Below are 23000 nucleotides of genomic sequence, written 5' to 3'. Positions count from 1 at the left end.
AATCATTCCAGGATTTGGGGTGCCTCTAGGAATATCATCAGATAGGGGCCCACATTTCATAGCCACAGTAGTGAGGGAGGTGAGTCAGTTGCTGGGAATAGCTTGGGATCTCCACACACCATGGAGACCCCAATCCAGTGGACAGGTAGAGAGGATGAATCAGACCTTGAAGAAGCAAATCAGCAAAATATGCCAAGAGGCTAAACTGCAGTGGCCACAAGCTCTACCAATAGCACTGCTGAGGATTCGGATAAAGCCTAGAAGCGGGATGTCAGTCAGTCCTTTTGAGATATTGTATGGGAAACCATAGGAATCCCCTGAACCTAATGCAAATGTACATGTTACAGGGAAGCAAGAGGTGTAGAATTATGTTGTCTCTTGGAAAAGCTCTAGCTCAACTTCAGAGCACCCTTGTGTGGAATAGGCCGCTGACTCTTGAGAATCCAGTTCATGACATCCCCCCGGGAGATGAAGTGTACGTTAAAAGCTGGAACGAAGAACCATTAAAAGAAAGGTGGAATGGACCCTATCAGGTACTGTTAACTTCCTTTACAGCAGTCAAAGTAGCTGGACTGGATCCCTGGATAACTTACACCAGAGTGAAGGTTTCCCTTGCACTGTGGACTGTGCAAACTGTAGGACCAAGGAAGCTGCAGATAAAGCAGGTTTGATTGTTTCAAATGTCTAGGTTGCTAGTGACTGTAATGGTGATTATTTTATGGCCTTTAGTGCCATCAGTTGGAATCAATGTTACCTTGAGATGTGAAATGCAAAAGGATCAGCTGACAACTCTTCATTTTAGAATGAAGAGGGATGTGGGGGTGCAGCCTGAAACACAAGTGATAAAAGTCTCTAATACCATTTAGGCAGAAAATGTGATGATTGGATTAATTAAAGATTTTGCCAACATGCAAAACACCAGCAAAATAACTGTCTGTCTGCCAATACCAAAGGCAGCAGGAGACCCAATAAGTTGGGGAATTATACCATCAAAATTACCTGAAATACAAAAGAATAAAAATGAAAACGTGAGCTGTGTATTGCAAATAGATTACCAGTACCCAAATAAGACAGTGTTTGAAAATGCTGTGAAGCCAAAGTATTCATCTATATGGGATTGTCATGAAAATGGAGGAAAGGATGAACCAAAACTAGGCTGGTATGGGGGATTAGGAAATTATGGATGGTGTTATGAAAAGATAGTAAAGGTTATTAAAGAAAAGATTCCAGTGTCACAATGGAAGTATGAAAGGAAAGAAAAGATCGGGCTGAAGCTTGGGACAGTGCATGGTGAGTGAGTGTGCTTCAGAAATTCCAATACATGTCAGATAGCCCTTGGTGCATTAAGTGGGAAGGCTCTGAAAATGAAACAGGTCCATAAGTACGGAACACTGCAAGCAGTAGTAGAATGGAAGCAGACAAAGTGAATTGGTGGGTATGTAACAAAACTTAGGACTGTACTTCTGATGATGAGGAAATAAAACAAATGCCACTGCCAGTGGTAGCTCTGCGAATTGGATGTGCCTGCAGAGGAATCAAACATAAACAAGGTGAAAAAAATGACAAGATAGGACAAGTGATCCAAAAGGTAGTATGGAGCAGAAGTACAGTTCAGAGTCCAGGCCAATTTGTGTGGGCAGCAAGCGATGGCACCTGGACAACACATTTGCCTGTAAGTGGAAAAGTAAAAGAGATTACTTTAGGCCTCCCCACCTTATGCCCAATTTGGAAAAGGTCCCCATTTAAAAGAGAACATGAACTTCTGCAAGTAAGGACGAGACAAGAAGTTCAGGAAAACAAAATTGAAGATGAAGAAAGATGGCAAGAACCCTCCAGTAGTATAAAATTTGAGTGAGCTCTGGAATCCTTGTTTAGTCCAATAAAAAATTACAATAACAGAAAGATGTACAAACTTACAGGTCAGGTAGAAAGATTGGCAAGAGTTACCAGAGGGATTTAGAGAGCTAAATGTACAATTACAAGCCACGACTAAAATGACCGTGCAAAACAGATTGGCTTTAGATATGTTATTGTTGAAAGAACACGGAGTATGGGGGTACATAAAAGGACAAATTGATCACTGCTGCATCCACATCCCAAATGGAACTGCAGATGTAGAACACGACATTAATCAATTAAAACCAATAGAACATGAAGCACAGAAAGAGCAGCAAGATCTGACCACAAGTTAGTTAGATAAAATTTTTTGAAGGATTGGGATGGAATGTGAGCTCATGGATCAAATCTATTCTTAAGAGTCTGATAATCCTAGTGATTGTGTTCTTAGCAATCTGGTTAATCTACGCAGTTCTGAAAGGAGAGATAAAGAAAAGAGTATCTTGGAACCAGAAAATAATAAAGGCACTGACCCGGGACAGAGATCCACATCCGCATTTGTCATCTCCAAGTCCTCCAGAGTGTAACAACGCTTACAACAACTGTAGATTCGAAAATGAACATCAAGTATAAACTCAGAGCAACAAGACTATATAGTGAAAGCATTACATTAATTTTAGTAAAGTGAAATACTTTCAAAGAGGAGAAATATGTTACTATGGGGTTTAATGTTTCTGAAAAGGTTTCTTAAAACCATGAAGAAGTAGGCCGCAAGAATGTCTGGTATTGGGGATGGTCTAGCAAGCTGAAATGTTTATGGTAAAGGGAACTGGTACTTGGGGATTCCAAGATACCCACCCAGAGATCAGATTTGTACATGTTTGTACAAGGATGAGCTAACTGTCATGAAGCAATATTGATAAAGCTAATCAAGCAATATTAATGAAGCAATATTGATAAGGTTGTTACAGTGATTACTGCTCCAGCTGAAATTGTGGAAATATGTGCACTTTGGACAAAGATGATGGAGCTAGATTTGGGTTGCTGATACCCCTAGATCCCGCACGCTTCAATAAAGCACCTGCATATAATCAATCTGTGATTATGTGTGTTCCTGAACGCTAACATCAGCGTCTCCCTGCACCCAGGGCAGCTCCCACCAGAACCCTTCCCTGATTTAATTCCCAATCCAGGAGCTACAACAAGCATGGGTGAAGTTCTGGGGGCTGGCAGGGAAATGTCACTGTAAGATCTTGCTGCACTTGGCTCTCGGCCCCTTCTCAAGAGCTTTGCCTTCAAGGGCAGGAACATCTTTTCCTTGCTGGCAACTGCAATTCCAGACTCTTGGAGTGTGTGCCATGCAGGACCACACAGACTGGGATCCATGGGCTGGGATTGCATAGACTGGGATCGCACAGACTGGGATTGCACAGACTGGGATTGCACAGACTGGGATTGCACAGACTGGGATTGCACAGACCGGGACCATATGGATCAGCACCAGAGATTGGGATCACATGGACCGGGACCACATGGACTGGGATGGCTGCACCGGAACGATGCAAACCACGGCAGTCCCGCCCCGCTGAAAGCTCTCACCCAGTTCCCTCCCAGTTCCCTCCCAGTTCTCTCCCAGTGCCTCCCAGCCCTTCCCAGTCTCACCTGGGGGCACAGCCAAAACTGCCTGGAGTGAACACGGTGGTCCCAGAGCGATCCCAGAGCTGATTCCAGTCCCGGTGTCGATCTCTGTCCCGGAGCTGTGGTGGTCCCATTGTCGGTCCCAGCGCGCTCCCAGTCCCAGTCTTTGTCTCGATCTCACTCTCAGTCCCGGTCTTGGTCTTGGTCCCGGAGCAGTGCCAGTCTCAGTGCCGGTGCCAGTGCTGGTTTCAGTCCTGGTCTCAGTCTTGGCCTCGGAGCAGTTCCTGTCCCAGTGTCAGTGCTGGTCCTGGAGCGATCCCGGTGCTGATCCCAGTGCTGGTTCTGGAGTGATCCCGGTGCTGATCCCGGTGCTGATCCCAGTGCTGCTCCAGGAGTGATCCCAGTGCTGATCCCAGTCCTGGTCTCAGTCTCGGTCCTGGAGCCGTGCCAGTCTCGGTGCCGGTGCTGGATTCAGTCCCAGTCTCAGGCCCAGTTTAGGTCTCAGTCTCGGTCTCAGTCTCGATCTCAGTCTCACTCCCAGTCCCGGTACTGGTCAAACCGAGCCCTTTTCAGGTGATTTTAGATCACTTTCGGGTGTTTCAGGCCAGTTTGGGTGATGTTGGGGCCCTTTGGGTGATTTGAGGCAAAACCAGCTACTCTCAGGGTGGATCTTGCACACATTTGGGAGATTCAAGGCTGATTTTAGGCCATTTGGAGTGGGTTTGACACCAGTTTGGGCATTTCTATGCCCTTTTGGTTGCACTTTGGACACCTTGGGATGACCTTAACCCCATTTGGCTGATGCTAGGCCAAACCATGCAGATTTAGCACGGAGTTGAGGTCCCTTTGGATGGTTTTGCGTTCCACCTTTGTTTAGTGAAATATAATCACTTCTACTCCTTTTTTTTCCCTGTTTTTTTCATGAAAAGCTTCATAAAAATTCCCCCAAAAGTTCTCAAAATCCTGAAAAACTCCAGAAAAAAACCACAAAATACCCCAAACCTCCTCAAAATCCTGAAAATTCCAGAAACATACGACAAAATTCAAGAAAAATCCCACAAAATTCCACAAAATTCTTCACAAAACCCTACCAAAATCCAGAAACATCCCACAAAATCTCCTCAATATTACAAAAAATTCAAGAAAAATGCCAGGAAGTTTCAGAAAAATGCCACAAAAGTCCCAGAATCTTCTCAAAACCCAACAAAATTCCAAAAACATCCCACAATATCTCCACAAATCTTCACAAAATCTAAGAAAAATCGCACAAAATTTAATAAAAATCACTCAAAATTCTAGAAAAACCCATCGAAGTTGCAGAAAAATCCCACAAAACTCCCTAAATGTTTGCAAAACCTCAACAAATTCCAGAAACATCCCACAAAATCTCCTCCAAATTCCTCAAAATGAAAGAAAAACCCCACAAAATTCTTGAAAAGCCCCACAAAATTCAAGAAAAATACCAACAAATTATAGAGAAATCTCAAAAAATTTACAAAATTTTCCCAAAACCCTACAAAATTCCAGAAACATCCCACAAAACCTTTACAAATTTCCACAAAATTCCACAAAATTCCACAAAATTCCACAAACATCCCACAAAATTACAAAATATCCCACAAAATTCCCAAAATTTTCTCAAAACCCTACAAAATTCCAGAAACATCCCACAAAACCTTTACAAATTTCCACACAATCTTAGAAAATTTCCTCAGAATTCTTCAAGTCTCCTCCAAATCCCACAAAATTCCAGAAAAAGTCCCACAAAATTCTGCAAACATCCCACGAAATTCCACAAACATCCCAACAAACTCCCTAAATCTTCTCAAAACCCTACCAAATTCCAGAAACTTTGCACAAAACCTCCTCCATTTTGCACACAAGCTAAGAAAAATACCTCAAAATGCTTCACGTCTCTTCAATCTACCAAACTCCAGAAACATCCCACAAAATCTCCTCCAATTTGCAAGCAATCTAAAAAAATCTTTCAAAATTCTTCAAGTCTAGTCAAAATCCCACAAAATTCCAAACATCCCAAAAAATTCCACAAACATCCCAACAAACTCCCTAAGTCTTATCAAAACCCTACAAAATTCCAGAAACATCCCACAAAACCTTTACAAATTTCCACACAATCTTAGAAAATTTCCTCAGAATTCTTCAAGTCTCCTCCAAATCCCACAAAATTCCAGAAAAAGTCCCACAAAATTCTGCAAACATCCCACGAAATTCCACAAACATCCCAACAAACTCCCTAAATTTTCTCAAAACCCTACCAAATTCCAGAAACATCCCTCAAAACCTTTACAAATTACCATGCAGTCTAGGAAAAATCCCTCCCAATTCTACAAGTCTCCTCAATATCCCACAAAATCTCCACAAAATTCTTTACAAAAATCAAGAAAAAAACCGGCAAAATTCCCAAAATCTTCTCAAAACCTTACCAAATTCCAGAAATATCCCACAAAGTCTTTACAAATTACCACACAGTCTAAGAAAAAATACCTCAAAGTGCTTTGTGTCTCCTCAAAGTCCTTCAAAATTCAGGAAACATCCCACAAAACTCCACAGAAAATCCACAAAATTCCACATACCACCCACAAAATTCTACACAAACCACCCACAAAATTCCACAAAAATCCCAACCAACTCTCTAAATCTTCTCAAAACCCTACCAAATTCCAGAAACATCCCGCAAAATCTTTACAAATTTCCACACAATCTAAGAAAAATACCTCAAAGTGCTTCGTGTCTCCTCAAAGTCCTTCAAAATTCCGAAAACATTCCACAAAATCCCACAAAAAATCCACAAAATTCCAGAAAAAACCCCACAAAATTCCAGAAACTTCACACAAAATTCGAGATAAATTCCACAAATATCCACAAACCACCCACAAAATTCCACAAACATCCCAACAAACACCTTAAATCTACTCAAAACCCTTCTAAATTCCAGAAACATCCATCAAAATCTTTACAAATTTCCGCAAAATCTAAGAAAAATACCTCAAGTGCTTCGTGTCTCCTCAAAGTCCTTCAAAATTCAGGAAATGTCCCACAAAATTCCACAAACATCTCACAAAATTCCAAAAACCACCCACAAAATTCCATAAACCACCCACAAAAGTCTCAAAATCTTCTCAAAACCCCACCAAATTCCAGAAACATCCCACAAAATCTTTTCCAATTTCCACACAATCTAGGAAAAATCCCTCCAGATTCTGCAAGTTGCCTCAATATCCCAATAAAATTAATATCTTACAAAAGTCTTTAAATTTTCTGAAAATCACAGAAAATTCTTGAAAAGCATCACAAAAGTGTGAAAGAATCCGGAAAAATTTCCTGAACTTTCTCAAAACCCTACGAAATTCCGGAAAGATCCCAGAAAATACCACAAAAATCCATAAAATTCCAGAAAAAATACTCAAAACTCCCTAAATCTTCTCAAAACCCCAACCAAGTTCCAGAAACATCCCAAAAAATCTCCAGAAATTTCCACAAAATCTAATTAAAATCCCTCAAAATTTTACAAATCTCCTCAATATCCCACAAAATTCCACAAAATCCAGAAAATTCCACAAACATCTAACAAAATCTTCACAAATTTCCACACAGTCTAGAAAAATACCTCTGAATTCTTCATGTCTCTTCAAAATCCAAAATTTACATAAACATCCCACAAAATCTCAATATCCCACTACATTCCTGAAAAATCCCACAAAATTCCAAAAACATCTCACCAAATCTACAGAAATTTCTGAAAAATCCCAGGTAAATCGCTCAAAATTTTTAAAGTCTATTCAAAATCCCACAAAATCCCACAAAATTCCACAATTTTTTCAAAAATTCAGAAAATTCCAGAAACAACCCACAAAATAACTTAAATTTCCTCAATATCCCACAAAATTCAATAAAAATCCCTCAAAATTCAAGATAATCCCGCAAAATTCAAGAAAAATCCCACAAAATTATTTAAATTTTCTCAAAATCCCATTAAATTCCAGCAAAATCTCACGAAATTGCTGAAAAATTAAAAAAACGCTCTATATCTTCTCAAAACCCTAAAAAATTCCAGAAGCATCCCACAAAATGTCCACAAATTCCCACTAAATGTAAGAAAAATCCCTCAAAATTCTTCAAGTCTCCTCAAAATCACACAAAATTCCAGAAACATCCCGCAATATTCCACAAATATTCCACAAAATTCCACAAATATCTCAGAAAATTCCAGTAAAATCTGATGAAATTGTTAGCATTCAGGACCACACATAATCACAAATGATTATATGCAGGTACTTTATTAAGAGATCTGGGTTTCAGGGGTACACATACCCAAATCTCTCCCATCTTGGTTTTGAACTCAACATGTTTTATACTCTAGCATTATTTAACTTACATATTAATTATTAACCTTACATTGTTCTATCGTATGCATTGTTTTTACCCAAGCATGGATTTCCCCTGATTCCCCCAGCCCCCTAACATTGTTCTTCATGTTCTTTAAACAATAATTATAGCTAATCATATCTAACAATTGTATCATGACAATCGACTGATTACACAGGTGCAGTTTTGACCTGATTTTTAGCAAGTACAAGGCCTAACATTTCCCAGGGCCAACTTTTCCAAGGCCTTTCCAAACCTAACTTTCTTTCTAAGTCCCCGGATTTTCTAACATTTTGAGACCTTTTACTATCACTTACAGGACTTGTGCTCCAGACCCCTCACCAGCCTTGTTGCCCTTCTCTGGACATGCTCCAGCCCATCCATGGCCTTCCTAAATAAATTGGGGGCCCAGAACTGGACACAGCACTCGAGGTGCTGCCCAACCAGTGCAGAGTAGAGGGGAGGAATCCCTGCCTGCTCCTGCTGGCCACACTGTTCCTGATCCAGGCCAGGAGCCATTGGCCTTCTTGGCCACCTGGGCACACTGCTGGCTCATGCCCAGCCTGCTGTCCATCAGTGCCTCAGGTCCCTTTCTTCCTGGCTGCTGTCCAGCCACTCTGTCCCCAGCCTGTAGCAGGGGTCGTTGGGGCCAAAGTGCACGACCCGACACTTGGGCTTGTTAAACCTCACCTTGTTGGGTTTGGGCCCTGGATCCAGCCTGTCCAGCTGCCTGTGCAGAGCCCTTCTACCCTGCAGCACATCAACACTCCCAGCCAACCTGGTGTCACCACGGATCCATGGGGCCCTAGAGTGTCACAATGGTCTCCAGGATTCCATGAAGCCTCCCAGCAGTCCAATTTTGGATCATACTGGGAGTGACTGGACTCATACAGGGAGTATCTGAGAATGACTGGGAACATACCATGCACATCATCCCCCATACTGGGGGTGACTGGGAGCAACTGGGAGCGTGCTGGGAGCCAACGGCATCATACTGGGACTGACTGGGTTGATCTAGTCCGAGGCAAATGGGACCATCCTGGGAGTGCTGCCATGTGACAAGGATCATACTGGAGCTTACTGGACTCATACTGGTGTTGAAAAGGAACAGCTGGGATCTCTGAACACCAAAGGTTCCTTTCCTGCTCACTGAAGAAGGAGCTTCCCAGGGTCCATGTGTGAGGGGACCTTCACCTGAACCAGATGCTGTTAGGAGAAAAAGCTGCCTCTGCTGGCAAATCCCACACAACAAGTCAATGCCAAGAGAGAGCATTTTACTTTCACAACTTCCCTCCTGGAGTCATAGTCCTTTTGGATCACACAGCAAGCAAGAGAACAGCACAAAATATAAGGCTGTGTCCAGTTTTTGGCTGGGTGAGCAAACAGAGGGAGTTCCAGGATCTGCTGCCACAGACTCTCGGGGAACAGAACCCCCCCAGGCTCCATTCCAAATGCTGTGCACACCCTGCTGGCTACAAACAACCCCTTTTTTAAGAAGTTGTTGGCAGGAGCTCTCCCAAATAAATGGCATCTTAATGGCAATTTTCATTCAAAATCACCTTCGTTCCAATGAAAGAACAAAAGGCCCAGAGCAATCCCAAAGGCACACATGGTGCACCTGGGGAAATCCTCGACTTAGGGGCCCAGTGGGTTAAAAAATACCCATAAGAAGCCCCAGTGTCCAGAGTGCAAACTGCAGCAAGCTCTTGCTGGATCATTTTGGCTGTGCTGCACACGTCTGCAGACTGTCTGTCCCCCTGCAAGGACAGAAGGACACCCATCAGGGGCTGGGCTGGCTGCTGAGAATGCCTCAGGCAGGAGGATCCTCAGGCAATGAGCAGGTGCCCAGAGCCGCTCTGACACTGAGGCCTCTGTGCCCCACAGCAACGGGAACACCACAAGGACACGGCAACGTTCCTGTGACATCACAGCAGCAGCTCCCCCAAAAATTGTTTGCAAGGTTCTCCTGGGTCACCAAGGAGCACAAAGGATCCTCAGAGGGCACAACCTATTGCTCAAAGGATCCAAGAGGAGCTCAGAAAATGCAGCAAATGAGGACACCCCACAGCCCAGCCTGAACACTGAGAAGGAACAAAGAAGTGACCAAACCAAAGGAAATACAACTTTTGGTCACTGATGCTTCTGACTATAACCAGCAAGGCTTGTTCCATCTGGGATCTTTGTTCTAGTTCTAGAAACAAGCAACGTTCTCTGCTGTAACTGTACATAAAGCTGGAACTTGGGGAAAAGAAGTCTTGTGCCATGCATGTGTCCAACAACCTCCTGACAAGGGCCTCCATCCACACATTCCATCACCAGCTAGAGATCCTCATTGACGAGGTCACCCAGCATCCCTAAGGCCACAGCAGGGAGTGCTCCTGACATCTGGTACAGCACTGTGGCTTTCCTGGGATCCTTCTGGTCCTGTGGCTGAGAGGAGTGCGGTGGATGGAACCAGGACGGGTCACAGATCAGCACCCCACTGCAAGCAGTGCTTTCTCCTGCTGTGTGGGGACCATGGGGTGACTGATATTGGGACTCCTCTGGCTTTGGCTCCTGCAGACCACACAGTGGCTCAGACACTGGTCTGAGGGAAGGGGTCTCATGGAAACCCGGCACAGGCATTTCTCTTTGGAGAGGGGGTTCTGCAGGGAGAAGGGAGAACAAGAGACGTTCCTGTCTCCTGAGATTCCCCCTCCTCTTTCAGCAGCCATACCACAGTCCATCAATGCCAGAGTTCATAGGATCACTTCCATGCCAGGAAGCACAAGGCACTCAAAACTGAGCCCTGCCAGAGCCCAGCCCTGCCTGCCCACTTGGAGGGTGTGGGGGAATGGAATTTCAGCAGGAGCTGACCCACAATGATACTTTGCCACTTGTGGGTTTCTCACAGCCTTAGAAGGAGTTTGAGATCTCTGTCCCCAACACCCGCTCACCCTTCAAGTGCACACATGCACCTGGGGGCAATTCAGGGTCCCTGGAGTGGTGGCTGCTAATCTTGGAAACAGGAGCTGTTGTCTTTTCCTGTGTGCTTAACTCCCTTCTACCTATTAGAAAGTGGCTGAGTAAAGGAAATGACCCTGGAGGAAGGGGACCAGAACCTTGGAAAAAGATGAAACATCTTTTGTCTGAATTACAAATTAAATCTCTTTCATTTATTTCTTTAGTACTACTCCATTACTACAAACAAAAACATGTTTCTGAGCTGATTGTTGGGATTCGGGGCTTTATTTCTTGTTCTTGTTGTTGTTATTATTATTTATTAGTATTACTTTTCATTGTCAAGACTTTTAAATCTTAGACATAAATAACAATGACTGGATGTCACACACTGGGAAAATTCCCTTGTTTTTCCCACCAGAATTAAACTGGACACTCAACTCCAAGTTGCCAGTGGATTCTAAAGACGGAAAATCCTGTTAATGCTGGGTTTGGTGTGGTTTGGAGCTGGGGAAGGGTCTCATCCCCTCCCAGAGGCGCCCCAAGCCCGCTCTGCTGCCACTTCTGCACTCGCGGCCCCTCACGGCGGCCCTGCCCTGGGAACATGGTGGGACCCCCTCCTGCCAGGGCTGAGGCTCCTCATGGCCCCTCACAGCCCCTCAAGGCCCCATAGAACTTCTCATGGCCCCATAAAACCTCACATGGCCTCTCATGGTCCCTCATGGACTCTCAGAGCCCTTCATGGCCCCTCATTTTTCCTCACGGCCACTCTCAGCTCCAGGCGCGGGGCTCCTCCCAAAGGAGAAGGGGTCGGGCCCTGCTCTTTCTCCTTTTATTTCGGTCCCTTCATAGCGATGAGTAAACAAAGGCTGAATGGAGCCTTTCCCCAGCGTTTCCCTCGGGGTTCATTGCGGGCTGAAGCTCTGTGCTGGCGCTGGCCCCAGTGCCAACATCCCTGCAGCCCCCAAGGCCTTTGCTGTCCCCCCGTGTCCATTCCCTGTCCCCGAGTCCCGCCCGGCTCTGGCAGCAGCAGCAGCCGCAGCGCAGCGGGCGCCGGCCCGGCCCGGCCGGGGCTCCCGGCCACGAGCAGCAGCAGCGCCGGCCCTTCCCACCTGCTCCTGCCTCGGCTTGCCAGGGCTTTTGCCAGGGCAATTCTGGACTACAGCAACAATCCCCCACAAACAGCCCTGATTCCTCAGGCCCGCCTCTGCTGCCCTCAGCCAGCCCTCAGAGGAAGAAAGGATCGGGTTCCAGCGCTGTTTTCAGCACTGTTTTACTCACCCTGAGGTGACAGCAGGAGGCTGTTGGGGCCTTGGCCTTGGCAATTGTGGATCCCAGCTGATCTTGCCCCTCTTCTGCTTGCCACTTGAATTTTAGCAGTACAGCTGCAATTGCCTCTTTCAATCAGTGCTACCCACTGTGCTTTTCTGACAGGGAACTCGGACTGCTTGTTAAAAAGGCCTCATGAGTAGTAGATCTCCAAATGCTCCCAACTCCCTGAGCACAAAATCAAAGAGAATTAAAGCCACACAGGTCACATTTGCAGTGATCAAACACAGCCCTGTTGCTGCTGCTGCTGAAATAGAATCAACTGACAGAGGCCATCACAGAAATTGCCTTTACAGTGGCAAATAAAATGAAAAAATCGACTAGGAGAAAAAAAACCCAGAACTCCCCAACTCACTTCACTGTTTCTACCGAGCAGCAGAAGAAAAAGGAACAGGGCACCTTTCAGGCAGTTCCACAAGCTCAGGGTTCTCATTTCATGGGGAATCTGAGATGCAATTGGCCTTTTTAAAAGGATAAAACAAAGGGAATGAATTGGAAATTATTAGGAAAAAATGTACCTTCTTATATACAAAGTTCACCAAGTCATTCCCTGCATTTCTCCTTTTCACATTCTTTCTGTCATCCAGAGAGGTCCAGCTTATCATGTTCTGATGCTTATCATCAACTGATTGTGCTCTTGATTTCTACCACTGCAAGAGATGGAGAATCATCTAAACTGAACACAGAAACAAAGTCTCTCTGTCAGCCCATTTTCATGTTCCAGATCACTTTCAAGGTGTCCATGGGGGATTTGGAATGATCAGCTCTCCACTTCTGGCTGCACACCCTGGAGATTCTTTCTCCACATTCAGCCAGGCTTGTATTCCCTAACAATTCCTGGTACCTCATCATGTTTTCTTTGGCTAGAAGAGTAACAGTGGAAACCTTACCAATGGCACAACTCCCCAGTGCACAAGGAAAAGAAAGAACAAGTTTCAAGTGCTTCAAATATTTGTTCTGCTTTGCTGCAAGAGTTGTGCTGCAGTCACTTACAGTGTGGGAAGCCAAGAGAAGCTGCAGCTGGGGGCATATCTTGTGATAGGAGCTGCGCCTTGTTGTCCAGAACAGGTTTTTGGAAAGAACAGACGGGACTGTGGAGAAGATTCTGGGAAAATTGAAACAACTTTCTTATGAAATGAAAATCAAATCAAAAGAAACAACCAATACGTTTTTCTCTATTTTTCTCTATTTATTTTTATGTTCCCCTTTTCCATCTTGCACTTTCTCCATCCCATTCATTCCAAATGGATCTCACCTCTAAGATCTGAGACTTGGCAAGTTTTAGACACTGTAAAATACCATGAGCTATACCCAGTTTGCCTTGCCCTGTTTTCCTTGGAAAGCAATGCTGGAGACACAAGTGCAGCGCTTGGGTCCGGTACAAATTCTGCATTCAGGGAATGTGCTCAGATGGTGTTGGACCCTCAGCAGGGACAAGGCACAGCAGCAGCCAAGGGCATTCCTGTGCCCCTGTGCAGGAGTCAAGACTCTGGCTCTTGGCTCAACACGGCAAAGTTCCCGTGTTTGGCCAGGCTCAGGGGCTGCCCGGGGAGTGCGGGGCTCGGGCCGGGGCCGAGCGGGCAACGGACAAACGGACACGGGGACAAACGGTCCCGGTGCTTCAGTTGCAGCGGCGGCAGCGGCAGCAGCAGCAGCAGCGGCGGCAGCAGCAGCAGTGGAAGCAGCGAAAGCATCAAATTTATCACTTTTCTGTCTCTCCTCTCCCTTTCCCACGGACCCACATTCCCTCCGGGTCTCCCTTTTCCTGCGTCCCCCCCTCTTCCAGGTTCCCTCTCCCCGTACCCGCCCGGGCCATGCCCCCGGCCCGCCCCCGGACCCGCCCACGGGCCCAGGCGGGGTTGCCCCGGCCCCGGTCCCGGCCCCGTCCCCGTCCCCGGCCGTCCCGCCGTGGTCTCGCCTCCGCCGGGCTCTGGCTGTGCTGGCGCTGGCGCTGCTGGGCGGGCATCATTGCCTGGGGCTGGGGCGGAATCGCTGCCCTTTGGCTCCGCCTTGCCCGATCCCGGCCCCGGCCCCGACGCAGGCTCCGGTCCCGACCCCAGCTCCGATCCCGACCCCAGCCCTGCCCCCGGCCCCGGCCCCGGCCCCGGCTCCTCCCGGGGCCCGCGGAGGACACAGGCGGCGCGGCCGCTGCCGCCGCCTCCGCTGCGGCTTCCCCGGCCCGAGCTCCGCCGCTCAGCAGCGCGGCCGCTGGCCCCGAGCCGCCGCTGCCGCGTTCCAATGAGGGAACGCCTGCGGATGCCCGGCCCGGGGAGCTCGGGGAGCGCTCGGGGGCCGTTCCTGTCCCCGGGCCGAGCGCTGATGGCCGCGACTCGCCCCCAGGGAAGGCGCAGGAGGCCCTGCAGCAGCGCTACGAGCTGGGCCCGCTGCTGGGGCGCGGCGGCTTCGGCAGCGTCTTCGCGGCCACGCGACTCTCGGACGGCGCCCCGGTGAGCGGTGGGCAGAGGAGGAGGAGGAGGAGGGGGCGGAGGAGATGGCGGGGGCGCGGCGGGGCGGGCAGCGAGCTCAAGCCTCTGCTGCTCCTTGCTCGCAGGTGGCCATCAAATGTGTGCCGCGGGATCGCGTCCGGCTCTGGGGCGAGCTGGTGAGTGTGCGGGGCCAGCGGCAGAAGCCGGGGCGTGCCGGGCAGGGATGAGCCGGGGCCCGGCGGGGTGGGAGCCGCCGAGAGCCCTGCGGGGAGAGCGGGCGTGGGGTGAGCGAGGTGTGCAGAGCATCCCGGGCTGGCTGAGGGGTCCCAGAGCCCTGGCCCGGCCTCAGCCCCACTGACAGCACCGTGCTCCTCCCGCAGCCCGACGGCACCCGTGCTCCCATGGAGATTGTGCTGCTGGACAGGGTGTCCTCTGGCTGTGCTGCAGTCATTCAGCTGCTGGAGTAGCTTGAGCTCCCTGACAGCTTCGTGTTAGTGTTGGAGCGTCCACAGCGGTGCCAGGACCTCTCGCATTTGCTGGCGGAGCGGAGGTTCCTGCCAGAGGAGGAGGCGCGGGGGCTCTTTCGCCAGGTGCTGGAGGCCGTGCAGCACTGCAGCAGCTGCGGGGTCCTGCACAGGGACATAAAACCGGAGAACATCCTGCTCGACCTGGCCACAGGGCAGCTGAAATTGATCGACTTTGGCTGTGGCACCTTCCTGCAAGACACAGCCTACACCCAGTTTGCAGGTGAGCCCTCGCAGGGGATGCTCCTGGCCATCTCATGGCCCAGCCTGGCTGTGGCACCGGGGATTCCCCGTGGTGCTGCCAGGATGGGATCAATGCTTGAGGCAAATTGATTTGGATGGGGGTGTGAGTGGGACCAGCTCCCAGCCCTGCCAAGAGCCTTCAGCACCCACTGTGCCCTGGGCTGGGGCTGGGACAGCCAGCCTGACAAAAACCCCCATGGGGGTAGCAGAGGGCGGGGATCGGACCCCATGCCCCAGAGAGTTTAGTGAGTCAGCGAGGAAGGGCTTGAACTCCTCTGCTCCCCACGTTTGCTTTGGCCTATTAACAATTTTTTGGAGGCCATGCAGGCAGGGAGGAGAGTGTGTTTTCTCTACCACGGGGTGTGTTTTTATTTGGTTGCCATGGTTGGACCTCCCCAGTGCTTCTGCTGCCCTCTTCCAGCCGCAGTGGCTTCTTTTCCAACCCTGGGTTTGTAGCCAAGTGCCAGGTGCTGGCAAGAGGGCAGTGGGTCACCCCGTGTGCCGCTGGGGCAGCCTCCACACGCCCAGGGATGCTGGGGCCAGGCTCTGGGAGCAGCAGCATCCCCCTGATGAGCTCCATCTGTGTTCCACAGGAACCCTGTCCTACAGCCCACCAGAGTGGATCCACCAGCAACGCTACCATGGCCAGGCAGCAACAATCTGGTCCCTGGGCCTCCTGCTCTACCAGCTGGTCATAGGGAAGCACCCATTCATGAGGGGCCAGCAGATCATCTGGGGGCGGATCTTGTTCCCACGACGGCTCTCCCAAGGTGAATCCTCATCTCTGGGCACAGGGGGAACACCAGGCTTGGGAGACAGCAGTGGGCTCATGAGCATCCTGCTCTGGCAGCTGCTGAGGAGGTGGCACATGTCCTGCTCTCCTGCAGACAGGGAATCCATGGGGAAGTTGAGGCCCAGCTCTGGGCACACCCAGCATGGCCTGGGCACTGGAAGGGGGCGGCAACTTCTCCAACTGACTGGTGATTCCTGGTTTCTCTCTTCAGAATGCCAAGATATTATTAAGAGGTGTTTGTCCATGCAACCCTCGGACAGGCCATCCTTAGAAGACCTTTTCCGCGATCCTTGGATGCAGGCTGTTCATCTGCCCTAGGAGATGGGAGAGATCCACATGCACAGTTGGATCCAGGGGCCTGGCAGGTAACAGCTCCACACATTTCTTGGCAATCGGTGGCAAAGCAAACCAGGCTGTTTTTGTCGTGCCTGTAGCTCTGAGCAGGGGTCATCAGAAGGGAACACACAGCTCTTGGGCTGGAGCTGAGCTGGACACCTGGTGTGGCAAGCACTGGTGGCCACCATTCCCCCTGCTTTTGCTTGTCTGCTTCACTGATGGCTGGGACCCTGGGCAGAGCACTGACAGCTTGGTCTGGCCCCTAGGCAAGGAGATGGAGCCCCTGGAGAAGCTATTACCAGCTGGGGCTGCTGCTGGAGACACCAAGGGCAACCTCAAGGATGGCAATCTCTTCCTCCAGCTGGCCAGCTGAAGATGATGGATTTCAATTCTGGCATGTCTTCTTCAAAGACTCGCTCCACGCCCAATTTGCAGGTGAGTCCACAGCCAGGGGATGCTCCCAGATCTGGGCATGGCACAGCCTGGCCAGGCACCAAAGGTTCCCCCCTTGGCTGGGGTGGATGCAAGCAATTCTTCAGTTGGCTGCCAAGCTGCTTTTTGTCTCTGGACAGCTGCTGAGGGGCTGGGTCTGCCGTGGCTGGCTGCAGGCTGGGCACATGGCCTGCCCTCCTGCTCTGCTCCCAAAGGCAGCAGTGATGGGCAGCTTTGGGCCCAGCTCTGAGCACGGCCAGCATGGCCTGGGCACCGCAGGTGGCTGGGACAAGGGGACAGGAGCCTTCAGCTGACGGGCGGTTTCTGGTTTCTCTCCTTGCAGCCGGTCTCTGCGGATGCTGAGGCTGCTCTGGGCTCTGCCAGGGCTCTGCTGGGCTCAGCCCCAGGCACAGCTGGGCTCACCCTGCCCTCCCATTGCTCTGACAGCTTTGCATCACACGAGCCCGTTCCCAGCACAGCGCCTGAGCTTTCTGCTTTTGCAGGTGAGTGAGACTCTCCTGCAGGCCAAGAGATTGCAGTTAGGGACACACATATAATTGGCAAGGACCCAAACTCTCCACAGTCCCAGCTGAATGCCTGCATCTGCACAGGATGTTTTCTGTGTCCCACTCTTCCTTTCTTTTTGGCTGCAATTGTGCAATTGCACTTTCTTCCTCCTCTAGAAGTGCCACTGCTGTGTTCCTGAGGCAGTGCAGTCTGGAGCTGATGGATGAAGAATCGCCCCTCTGCACTTCCAAACCAGAGCAAAAAGCTGTAAGTGGGACTTTGCATCTTTAAGAAACCCCTGAATGTTTGAAAGGGAATGTGAAGCTCATTCACAGGGTGAGAAGGAAGGGCACCTTCTAAAGGATTTGGGGTTTGACAGAGTTTAGATTCCCAGTGCTGCTTGGAGCTGGCAAGGCGCAAAGCACTTTCTTCTTGCTTCACTCCAATTTCACCACAATTTCAAATAACAATATTGGAATCAAACCCCAAAAACTTTTTCAGAAAGGTTTCTGAGGCCGGTAAGATGCATCATGCCATCAGCACATCTACAAAGTAAATAACTGTGTTTTATGTTTCAAAAGACCAATTACACCTTAATTCAAAGTTAGAGAAGATTTTTCACTGTACGCTTGGGTTCTGTTTTTATCTTTCACATTTTATAGAAGTTTTTTTCTTTTATTTTTCCGCATTTTTCCCCTTAAAACAGAAATCATGCTATGAAAAAGAAGTGTCCTTTGCTCCTGGTTCCTGTGTGGAGCAGCTCCCTTCCCGCTGGCTGAGCTGCTCAGGCAGAGCCCAGCAGCTCCTGGCCCTGCAGGGCTGAGGCTTTTCCCCGTTGCTGGGCACAGACTGATGGAGCAGCACTGCTGAACACGGGCACACGCAGAGGGAGCAGAGCAGCTGCCTTTGCCCACCTGAAGCTCCAAGGCCAAACTCTGAGCAGGCACGGCTGGAAGAGACTCGCAGGCTCCCTGTTGGCTCTGCTGCCCCACTTGTGCCTGGCCCAGCTCTGCGTGAGGCACAGGGAGAAGAAGGGGCAGCTCCCTCCCAGCCCCAGCCCAGGGACCCCTCCAGCCCTGGGCCTTGGGGCACTGTCAGCACCCGCTGCTCCAGCCACGGCTTGTGCTGGCACTGACAGCAACAACCAAACTGGGGCTGGTCCCGAGGGAGCAGCAGCAGTGCCTCGATCTGATCCCTCAGTGTGGGGCAGTGCTGGAAATATGATCGCAGCAGCAGCACCACCAGCAGCAGCACCAGCAGCACCAGCAGCACCAGCGCCAGCAGCACCAGCAGTAGCATCAGCAGCAGCAGCAGCAGCAGCAGCAGCAGCAGCAGCAGCAGCAGCAGCAGCAGCAGCAGCAGTACCAGCACCACCACCAGCACCAGCTTCACCAGCAGCGCCAGCAGCAGCACCACCAGCAGCACAATCAGCAGCAGCACGAGCAGCAGCACCAGGGGCAGGATCAGCACCAGCAGCAGCACCAGCAGAACCAGCTCCAGAAGCACCAACAGCAGCAGCAGCACCAAAAGCAGCACCAGCAGCAGCACGACCAGCAGCCGAAGCAGCAGCAGCAGGACCAGCAGCACCAGCAGCACCAGCACCAACACCAACAGCACCAGCAGTGCCAGCAGTACCAGCACCAGCAGCACTAGCAGCAGCACCAGCACCAGCAGCACCAGCAGCACCAGCAGTACCAGCAGAACCAGCAGCGGTAGCAGCACCAGGGACAGGACCAGCACTAGCTTCACCAGCAGTGCCAGCAGCAGCACCACCACCAGCACGAGCAGCACCAGCAGCAGCAGCACCAGCACCAGCAGCACCACCAGTGCCAGCAGCACCAGAAGCACCACCACCAGCAGCACCACCAGCACCAGCAGTAGTACCAGGGGCAAGATCAGCACCAGCAGCACCAGCACCACCAGCAGCACCACCAGCAGCAGCAACAGCAGCAGCAACAGCAGCAGTACCAGTAGTGCCAGCAGCACCAGCGGCAGTGCCAGCAGCAGCACCAGCAGCACCTGCACCAATACCAGCAGCAGCAGCAGCACCACCAGCACCAGCAGCAGCAGAAGCAGAAGCACCAGCAGCACCAGCATCACCAGCAGCAGCAGCAGCATCACCTGCAGCACCAGGACCAGCAGCACCAGCAGTACCAGCAGAACCAGCAGCAGCACTACCACCAGTGCCAGCAGCAGCACCACCAGCACCAGCAGTAGCACCAGGGGCAGGATCAGCACCAGCAGCACCAGCAGCAGCACCAGCCATAGCATCAGCAGCAGCACCAGGGGCTGGACCAGGACCAGCAGCAGCAGCAGCAGCAGCACCAGAAGAAGCAGCATCAGCAGCAGCATCAGTGGCAGCAGCAACAACAGCAGCAACAATAGCAGCAACAGCAGCAGCACCACCAGCACCTGCAGCAGCACCACCAACAGCACCACCACCACCAAGAGCAGCACCAGCAGCACCAGTACCAGCAGCACCAGCAGCAGCACCACCACCACCAGCACCAGCAGTGCTAGCAGCAGCACCAGCAGCAGCAACAGCAGCAACAGAACCGCCAGCGCCAGCAGTAGCACCAGGGGCAGGATCAGCACCAGCAGCACCAGCAGCAGCACCAGCACCAGCAGCACCAGCAACAGCAGCACGAGCACTGCCAGCACCAGCAGCACCAGCAGCAGCACCAGGGGCTGGACCAGCACCAGCAGCACCAGCAGCAACATCAGTGGCAGCACCAGCAGTGCCAGCACCAGCAGCAGCAGCACCAGCAGCACCAGCAGCACCAGCAACAGCAGCACGAGCACTGCCAGCACCAGCAGCACCAGCAGCAGCACCAGGGGCTGGACCAGCACCAGCAGCACCAGCAGCAACATCAGTGGCAGCACCAGCAGTGCCAGCACCAGCAGCAGCACCAGCACCAGCAGCACCAGCAACAGCAGCACGAGCACTGCCAGCACCAGCAGCACCAGCAGCAGCACCAGGGGCTGGACCAGCACCAGCAGCACCAGCAGCAGCACCAGCAGAAGCACCAGCAGCACCAGCATCACCAGCACAGAAGCAGCAGCAGCAGCAGCAGCAGCATTTGCAGCACCAGCATCACCACCAGCAGCATCAGTGGCAGCACCAGCACCAGCAGCACCAGCAGCACCAGCAGAACCAGCAGCAGCACTGCCACCAGTGCGAGCAGCAGCAGCACCAGCACCAGCACCTGCACCAGTACCAGCAGCAGCATCACCAGCACCAGCAGCACCAGCAGTATCACCAGGGGCAGGATCAGCAGCAGCAGCAGCAGCAGCAGCAGCAGCAGCAGCAGCAGCACCAGCACCAGCACCAGCACCAGCATCAGCAGCACCAGCACAGCAGCAGCAGCAGCAGCACCTGCAGCACCAGCATCACCACCAGCAGCATCAGTGGCAGCACCAGAACCAGCAGGACCAGCAGCACCACCACCAGCACCTGCACCACCAGCAGCAGCAGCAGCACCAGCACCAGCAGCAGCACCACCAGCACCAGCACCACCAGCACCAGCAGCACCAGCACCAGCAGTGCCAGCACCCGCAGCAGTACCAACACCAGCACATGGAGCTGACTTTCAGTGCAGCCTCTGCCATGCTTCCCTCCCTGTGCAGCGCTGTCACAGCAGCCTGAGGCACCTGGGAGCCCTCAGTGCCAGCAGGTACTTGAGATGGCAGCCCTGGGCTCCTGCATGTTAAGCCAGGAACAGAGCTGGGGACTCCCTCCCCATGTGGAGCTTCCAGATGGAAAAGGCTGCTGTGACCAGGCAGCTCCAAGGGCACAGAAAGGAGGGGCTCAACCCCTTGATCTGTGCCAGTCCCACAGTCCTGGGCAGCAGCCACCGAGCCCTGGGGGAACAGAGGGCACAGCAAGAGGGACAAAAGCCGTCAAGGTCAGAGACTGGGAAGAGGCAGACCTGGGAGCAGGAACAGCTGCTTCATTGAACTCCTGGAGGAAGCTCTTGGCTGGTTCAAAGCCCTGAAAGGTGTGAAGGGCAGAGAAGAGGCCACACCAAACAATGCTCCTGTTTTCACACCTCCCCTCTCTGTGTCCCAGAAGGAATTGGATGAACTGTATTCTTCTCTCTGAGTCGTCTCGTTCAGTGTGAGCAGCTCAGCACCAGGAGCTGAAGGAGCTGAAGCCTCAGGCCACAAGAGCTGAGCAAGAGGGGGCTTTTGGGCCAAAGTAATGCTGCTAAGTAATGGACCTAGCTGAATGCAGCAGATAGAATCCTGCAATTATAGAATCCATTTTGCTGGAAAAGGCCTCTGAGCTCATCCAGTCCAGCCAGTCACGCAGCAGTGTCAAGCCCAGCACTAAACCTCGTCCCTGAAGTGCCAAGGTCTGAACAACAGGCCCTGAGTGAGGCCTGAACAACAGGCCCTGAGCCAAAGGTGACCTCTGGATGAACCTTCCAACCAGAGGTTATCTGTCTGTCTGCTCATTACTGAAATATGCATGGTCATTAGCACTGTGATAGATGGATCCACTCATCAATGAAACATGGATTGACCTTTCTGTGTTTAGAAGCCAGACAAGGCCATTCAATCCGACATCTGGCCTTGTTTGGGGTGTATGGACAGAGTCAACTCCCTTGGTTCCTCCTTGAGGCCTGGCCAGGCTTTGGTAGGGACGCAAGAGGAGGATGAAACCAGATGTTCCCACAGCAGAAGTGCTGTCAGTTTGTTCATTCAGCACTATCAAAGCTGGGCCCTCTCTCACAGCCGGGGTTGAGCCTCACCTGTGGCTGGAGGCACCTGCAGGATTTCCCAGTGTCCGGGAGTGGCTCTCCAGTCCTTGGCTGTGACAGCTTCCCCAGCTGATGGGTGGATCTGGGGATGGCAAAGTCTGAGGGGAACTGGATCTTTGTTAATGCCTGCAGGCAATCTTTGACAGTGATGATTGGGTGCATTGCTGAGCTGCTCCTTTTGTGATCCTTTGCTGCTTGGAGCTGCAGTAAGTGACACTGATTCCTTTAGGTGGTGTTGGTGCCTTTGGTGCTGACCCTGCCCACTGGTGAAACCAAATTGGCAAAGTCTGGCCAGATCACAACAAAATATCACTTTTTAAATGTAAATGTAAGGAATCAGTCCCATCTGAAATTCCCAGAAGGGAAGCCCTCCCAGAGTTCACTGGCTCTGGAGGGGGGCTGAGGTGGGAGCACCGTGCGAGCAGTGGGGCAGTCGGTTAAAAGAGGCTGAACCGCAGGATGTCTTAAAATGCATCCAAACATTGCATATGGAAAAAGGAAAAGAACTTGTGGGTTTGGGAAGACAAGGATGGATTTTCTTAACAGCACCAACAGAAGGAACAGTTGTTTTTTGGAATGCTCCCACATGAAGGTGCAGAAAAAGGTTTTAGTCTTGAGGTCAGGTTTGTTTGTGCAAGTAACATAATAACAATAACAACACAATAATATATATTTATATATATAACCAAAACTCAATAATGTGAAATAATGCTGAAAATACCAATTTGTGAGCTTTGGCTGCTCACTGTAACACTAAATACCCTACAAAAAAGAACTGGCAAAGACCCAAATGTCAGTGGTAAACTTTGTGAATTTTATACAAGGAATAAAGGAGGAACGGATAAAA

The 23000-nt window shown here is 50.8% G+C and overlaps 2 protein-coding genes across 3 annotated transcripts; both read left to right on the top strand.

Annotated features, from left to right (window-relative positions):
- The first annotated feature begins 1593 nt into the window (after positions 1 to 1593).
- Positions 1594 to 16433, top strand: LOC147646860 (serine/threonine-protein kinase pim-1-like). The gene is made up of 7 exons (XM_086872959.1): positions 1594 to 1672; positions 14470 to 14576; positions 14681 to 14731; positions 15023 to 15105; positions 15193 to 15302; positions 15916 to 16092; positions 16327 to 16433. Exons 1-7 carry the CDS (start codon positions 1594 to 1596, stop codon positions 16431 to 16433), a joined length of 714 nt encoding a protein of 237 aa, XP_086729085.1.
- LOC147646859 (uncharacterized) lies at positions 15916 to 23000 on the top strand. 2 transcript variants are annotated; one of them, XM_086872827.1, is made up of 6 exons: positions 15916 to 16092; positions 16327 to 16480; positions 16718 to 16886; positions 17227 to 17386; positions 17567 to 17657; positions 18097 to 23000. In XM_086872827.1, exon 6 carries the CDS (start codon positions 18611 to 18613, stop codon positions 20975 to 20977), a length of 2367 nt encoding a protein of 788 aa, XP_086728953.1. In that variant the 5' UTR covers positions 15916 to 16092; positions 16327 to 16480; positions 16718 to 16886; positions 17227 to 17386; positions 17567 to 17657; positions 18097 to 18610; the 3' UTR covers positions 20978 to 23000. The 2 variants fall into 2 exon arrangements, with proteins under 2 accessions (XP_086728953.1, XP_086728954.1); XM_086872828.1 differs by having other exon boundaries at positions 15923 to 16092.

This window comes from Cyanistes caeruleus, unplaced genomic scaffold (genome assembly GCF_971803275.1).
Source record: "Cyanistes caeruleus unplaced genomic scaffold, bCyaCae1.hap1.1 HAP1_SCAFFOLD_78, whole genome shotgun sequence".
Classification (NCBI taxonomy): domain Eukaryota; kingdom Metazoa; phylum Chordata; class Aves; order Passeriformes; family Paridae; genus Cyanistes; species Cyanistes caeruleus.
This window is presented reverse-complemented; position numbering and strand designations above follow the sequence as displayed.